At 49.1% G+C, this 6,266-nt stretch overlaps 1 protein-coding gene across 1 annotated transcript in view; it reads right to left on the minus strand.

Annotated features, from left to right (window-relative positions):
- Positions 1–6,266, minus strand: part of SF3B2 (splicing factor 3b, subunit 2, 145kDa) — an 18,754-nt gene that overhangs the window by 9,021 nt on the left and 3,467 nt on the right. Inside the window, exons 6-16 of the mRNA XM_011942452.1 lie at positions 5,119–5,358; positions 4,868–4,918; positions 3,521–3,638; positions 3,114–3,223; positions 2,667–2,763; positions 2,409–2,500; positions 1,772–1,987; positions 1,478–1,615; positions 1,221–1,301; positions 807–1,034; positions 85–234 (exon numbers count right to left, since the gene is read on the minus strand). Coding sequence (XP_011797842.1) covers positions 85–234; positions 807–1,034; positions 1,221–1,301; positions 1,478–1,615; positions 1,772–1,987; positions 2,409–2,500; positions 2,667–2,763; positions 3,114–3,223; positions 3,521–3,638; positions 4,868–4,918; positions 5,119–5,358 — 1,521 coding nt within the window. The remainder of the gene's footprint in view (positions 1–84; positions 235–806; positions 1,035–1,220; positions 1,302–1,477; positions 1,616–1,771; positions 1,988–2,408; positions 2,501–2,666; positions 2,764–3,113; positions 3,224–3,520; positions 3,639–4,867; positions 4,919–5,118; positions 5,359–6,266) is intronic.

Here is a 6,266-nt window from a genome sequence, read left to right on the forward strand (position 1 = left end):
AAAAAAAAAAAAAAAAAAAAAAAAAAGCCCTAGACAGTCTCAACCCCAAGGCCCAGCCTGACCTCTCCCAGCCCCCTCCCAAACCTCATAGTACAGGTCCCCATGGATGGTCAGCTTTGGCTTGGTCTGCCACTTGAAGAAGGCATCATGCAGTTTCTGGTAGTCGATGTCAATTTTGCCCATCTTAGGCCGAACTTTCTCTCGCATTTTTGACTTCATGGTCTTCTGTTCTTCCTGTAGAGAATGGCAGAAGACAAGCCTTAACAAGTACTCACCAAATTCATGTAGAGAATCCAGCTCCCAACTCCAAAAGAGATCAAGGGAAGCCTCAATTATCTCACCCCGAAAGTCACCAAAATCCTTCCTGCTCAAACCCTTCAAAATTACATACTCCATACTGAACAAAACAGACTACACAATATCAGCCTCAGCTGTGTATATCAATAACTAGTTTTTAAACCATCTCATCAAGAGATGAATCTCATCATTTCTCTGGAAGGCAGAGACTTCCCCGTGTTCTTTTGTATCTCCTGAGTTCAGAGCATTTAACTAAAAGTTTTAAAATTAAGAAGTTACACAACCACCATGAATCCCTAGCCACAAAGTGCATCTGAGAAAGGAGTCACCAGGTGAGCTGGCAAAGTGAAGGCAGAGGGGAAGAAGAGCAGAGGAGGAAAACAAAAGGATAATTAGACAAGTAACAAGTAGGTGGTAGGTGGGTTTCAACCCATATTCCCGTTTTGAAGCACACCGCTGTGAAGGATGGGGACACCCGAGGGCAGGTCTCAGCCCTGCCAGGCCCTCACCTTCTCCTGCAGGGCCTCTCGCATCTCCTGGATGCCTGTGCGTTTGATGAAGTCTGGGAGCTCGAAGGGGGGCTTCTCAATACCCCGTTTGCCCTGCAGGTACTTGCGCTTAAAACACCAGTGGCGTGGCACAGGCACGGAGTTCCTAGTGGCCTTGAGGTGAACCAAGAGCTTAGGGTCCTGCGCTGTCACATCGTGCATCTCCACAACATCGGGCCGAGCCACCAGCTGGAAAACACATAGTAATGCATGTTCTCGAGAGCTCCGACTTCTCAGTTCTGAAGCTCTTCTTCCTCAAAGGACCTAAACCCAAATCACTCACACCTCCTTCAAAGAACTCCTTTTCACCTCCCTGGCTCCCCAGGTGGTCTCCCAGCTGGGATCCAGGGCCTGCAGGATACTCTCAGGGCTTACCTGCTTGAGTTCAGCCACAGTGAAGCGGTTCATTCGGCGCAACTTCTTCTTGGACAGCTTGGGGGCTTCTGGCTTCTTTTCCTAGAACAGAACAATCATCTCTTTTGAGCACGACTCAGATGTGAATGCAACTGCCCAACCCACCCCAAACTTAAGCCACCAAAGCTCTGCAAGTGTTCACCATGGTCCCTCTCTGGATGCATCTCAGTCACCTGTGCCCAGAGTCCCTGCTTCCCACCAGGAGGGTTGGGCCTGACCTGCTCGTCATCACTGCTGTCATCATCACTGTCCTTGTGCTCCTCTTCAAATCCCTTCTTCTTGGGGGCTGCAGAGTTCTCCAATTTGTCAAGTTTCTCTGGCTCCTTCTCCTTCTCCTTCTTCACATCATCAGTGAGCTGAGGAGGCAGACAAGGTGAAACCCCTGCCCTCTGAGCCCCTTCCCAGTTCCTAAAGCCAGCACTAAAAACATGCCTGTTCACTGCTGCCTCGCACCCACCTCTGAGCCCCTTCCCTGTTTGGCACTGCCCCTTCCGAGTGTGCTCTCCTTGTACCTTAAAAGCCTCAAAGATCCTCTTAAAGAAGATAAAGTTGGGCTCGTAAATTTCAGGTTCTTCAGTCACATACTCAATCTCAACATCAGCTGCTGGGGAATCAGAGCCACGGGATCGGGTTGAGTCTTTCTCCCGGTCCCCAGAGCTCTCAGAGGACACCCCTCGCACCCGCTGGGGCTTTTTCTTCTTCTTTCGGTTCCTGCGCTTACGGTTTTTCTGTCAAGAGGAGGAAAACCAGCTGGGTCAGGGAATCCAAGCACTGTGCCAGCACCCCAACCCCTAAACTCCTCCCCCAGTCTCCCCCACAGTTCAACGGTCAGGATTTTCGGAGGCCATCTCATGAAGTGGCTGCGAAGGGGCCTTGGAGGCAGACTCCAAGGTTCTGCCACTCACAAGCTGTGTGCCTTTGGGTAAATTACTGTGCGTCTCAGAACCTCAGCTTTTTCAGCTGTAAAATGTAGGCATGCCTAGTACTTGAAACTCAAAAGCAATTAAATGAAAAATATCTGTAAGATGCTGAGGGTAGAAATTGGCACAAAACAGAAGCTATTACTTACTGAACACTTATAAACTGTGTTATTTCCGTACCCAAGTCCCATCTCCTGCCTTTCCTTCCAGACTCAGCTCCAACCCCTACCTCCTTTTTAGATACGGACACTGTGTCCTCCTCAGTCTCTGACGCTGACTGGCCCAGGGACGAGCGAGCATCTGTTTCCATTTCCTCTTCCTCTGTAAAGAAGAAGGTGGTAATGAGTCTTCATGGTGCCACTGCGCCCTGCACTCATTCACAGTAACCTGCCTTTACCAAGAGGCAAGGGAAAGGGACAGAGGGACGAGGACTCAGCTCAGCCTCTCCAGGTTCTGTGGCTACAGCCTCAGGACGCCTGGCACTCACCCTGTTGAGAGTTCATCTCTTCCTGGCGGCTCTCCTTCAGCTGCAGGATCTTCTCCAAAGCCTGTGGGATCTTGGGGCCCACAGAGGGGTCATCCATCTGCCAGAGACAACCAGTCAGAGACGGCGAATCACAGTGCCCTTTTTCCACCAGCTTCTACCTCGTGGACTAGAAAGGTTGCTGCCCAGGTGATGTAAGCAGCAGAGAGTGGGCAACACCAACTGGGCTCAGTGAGGTTCAGTGTTCCTCAGAGGGACCCCAAGACTCTGCCTCAGTAATGTCTCCCCAATCCCTCTGCTGTACCCTTAGTTTAAATAAGTATGGCTCCCTACTCCCCCCAGGAATTTAAGTCCCCCCATCTTCTCACAGAACCCTTCTCTAAAAATCCAAAAATAGTCCCCTCCTAAACTACCACTCTCTTATACCTAGGAGGAAATCGTTAGTCTCACCTCTCTGTTCTCATCTCCAGGGGGCGGTGGGGGACCACGAGGCCGGGGAACAGGGGCTCCCATGGGCAAAACTGTAGGAGTGGGGCCCACTGGGCCCACTGGAGCGGCTACTGAGAGACGGGAAAAAGAAATCCAATGTCAGAAGAGACAAAACACTCATATACAAAATTCCCTCTCTTGCTAAAAGGGCGATGGTGAACCTGCGGGGAGGAGGGCGTGTGGCGGGGCTTTCGGGGTGCTGATCATGGTCCAGGTGCTGATTGTACGGGTGTGTTCAATGTGTAAAAAACCATTAAACCGTATGTTTATTATATATGCTCTTTTCAAATGTGATAGATACTTTAAAAGTCTTTTTAAAAATGTCTAAATCACCTTTCTTGCTCTTGCCCTCCATCCCAGGGTCTCACCTCGAGGACCCAGAGGAGTGCGCACACCAATCTGGCCCATGTCTTGTGGGGGCCGAGGGACTGGGGTGCCCATCTTGGCAATCTCCTGCTGTCGTTCCTGCTCCAATAACACAGCTGCCTACGGGAGGGAAGTGGGAGTAGACACTGCCTGAAAACTCATTTGGCAGACAGCCCCTGGCAAATGCATTCTTTCAGCCGGGTAATGGGCCCAAGGAGAACAATCACAAACCCCTTGGGTGCTGACATCCCCTCCACCCCCACACTTCCAGGCTACTAATCCAAATAGAGGAGCTCTCTCATCACAACGGAAAATCCCTAGAAGTAACACCAACGAAAACCCCAGGAAACTTCTGGTTCCTAGCAGAGAATTTCATATTGAGCCAAACAGTGACTTCTACTTTTCAGAGAGTTTTCTTCCCCAAAAGATACATTAGAAACTTTTGAGCTCTTTTCTTATATCTACCCCTCAAGATCCAGCACAATCTGGGCAAAGACAGTACTTTATCCATAGGTCGAGACTTGTGTTTTTTTTGAGATAGGGTCTGGCTCTGTTGCCTAGGCTGGAGTACAGTGATATGATCTCAGCTCACTGCAACCTCTGCCTTCCCGGCTCAAGCCATCCTCCCACCTCAGCCTTCCAAGTAGCTAGGACTACAGGCATGCGCCACCACACCTGGCTAATTTTTGTATTTCTGATAGAGACAGGGTTTCATCATGTTGGCCAGGCTGGTCTCGAACTCCTGAGCTCAAGCGATCTGCCCATCTCAGCCTCCCAAAGTGCCAAGATTACAGGTGTGAGCCACCACGCCCAGCTCATACTTGTTGCTTTTAACGCTCAGTTTTTAATACTCCTGAGTAATATCCACTGTGTAATGACTAATGCAACGCACCTCTGGGGCCAAACATCTTATATAACATTCCCAGACTTACAGTCCTATTTTGTCTAAATCCAATACAAATAACTCAATTACCCAGAGTCCTATCTAGAATGATGTCATGTAAGGCGAGCAGAGGTCAGCATGCTCTTTCTGAATAGGTCAGAAGGTAAATACTTTAGGCTTTGTGGGTTACCATATGGACTCTGGTACATATTTTTGTTTGGGTTTTCTTATAATCCTTAAAAAATTTAAAAGTTGTTTTTAGCTCACAGGCCATACACATACAGGCCAGAGGTCATAGTTTGTCAATTCCTGAACTTCAAGAAAAATTGAATGCTTTGGAAGATACTAGTACTTAGTTGGGAACAAAGTAGCCTCCAGGGAAAACTTGATTGGTGCACTCGAAGCACTATAAATGACAGCCAATGGATTGGACCATGAGGTCAAAGGTTAGGGGGAGGGGTATTACCCGCTTCTGCTGCTCCAAGAGCTCATGTTCCTTCAGCGAATGATCTCCCTGCTTAAAAAAGAAAACAAGCTCATACAAGTACCAATACCCGACTTGCTTCTTGAGATCCTCTTCCAGTCAAGGGCCCATCTTCCAATATTTATTCCCGACCTTCCCAGAAGCCTTAGTTCTAGGACCCAGCTTTCTCTTAAGGCTCCACTGCCTCTTCAGGGACCTAATGAGGCCCAGGCCAGGGCTTCCACCTGCCCTACCTGCTTGGCACGTTCCTCCTGCTGCATCAGCAATGCCGCCTGCTGCTGAGCCAACTTCAGCCGCTCCTCCTCTGACAGTGCCACTGGCTCACCCACACGGAGAGGAGGCGGGGGCCCCAAATTTGGTGGGTGGGCCATAGGAAAGCCAAGGCCAAGGCCTGGTGGAGGTGGTGGGGGAGGTGGAGGAGGCTGCAAAGGGGGGAGTCCCAAAGGTGGTGGTGGCATGGGAATTCCAGGGAGCTGTGGAGAAAATACGATCATAAAACTAGGAAACATTTATCTACTCATCTGCACATATCTGGGGGATCTACTTTGAGTCAGGAGCTGGGATTCTAAGCTATATCTAAGTTAAATGATACATAGTTCCTACTTCATAAGAGGGAATGCTCCATAGCCCTATAAAGATATGAGAATGTTAACTTCCGGCACCAACCACAAGAAGCTATCCACTCTCTCCAGAAAGATCTCCTGAATACAGATTCTGCATACAATTCCAGGAGACTCAAAGACACCTCCGAGGCCATCTAGGGACTCCTCATCCTACACACAGAGATCAACAGATCCCAGGTCAGAGCCACTACTTTAGAGAAAAAGAGGCAAATCCTGGATCAGAAGCAACATGGAAATTGAGAGGACTTAAATAAACAGGAACCACTGTACCAAGGCAATGCAAACCCCAATGACTGTTAAATGCAAGGAGTATGAAATCAAATCAGGGAGCCCTCAATGTCTGACAAAAGAACATGGGAACTGTTCCTGGGGCAGGCAAAGAAGACAGTGATTGCTTCTAGTTGGGTAGGGACAAGTCAGGCTTCCTTGTATTCAAGCTGTATTTTTTTTTTTTTTTTTTGAGACAGAGTCTGTCACCCAGGCTGGAACACAATGGTGCAATCTCAGCTCACTGCAACCTCCGCTTTCCAGGTTCAAACAATTCTTGTGCTTCAGCCTCCCAAGTAGCTGGGATTACAGGCATCTGCCACGATGCCTGGCTAATTTTTGCATTTTTAGGAAAGACGAGGTTTCACTATGTTGGCCAGGCTGGTCTCGAACTCATGACCTCAAGTGATCGCCCGCCTCGGCCTCCCAAAGTGCTGGGATTTACAGGCGTGAGCCACCACGCCCTGCCTCTCTCTCTTTTTTTTTTTTTT

The sequence above is a fragment of the Colobus angolensis genome, unplaced genomic scaffold, assembly GCF_000951035.1.
Source record: "Colobus angolensis palliatus isolate OR3802 unplaced genomic scaffold, Cang.pa_1.0 Scaffold21, whole genome shotgun sequence".
NCBI lineage: Eukaryota > Metazoa > Chordata > Mammalia > Primates > Cercopithecidae > Colobus > Colobus angolensis.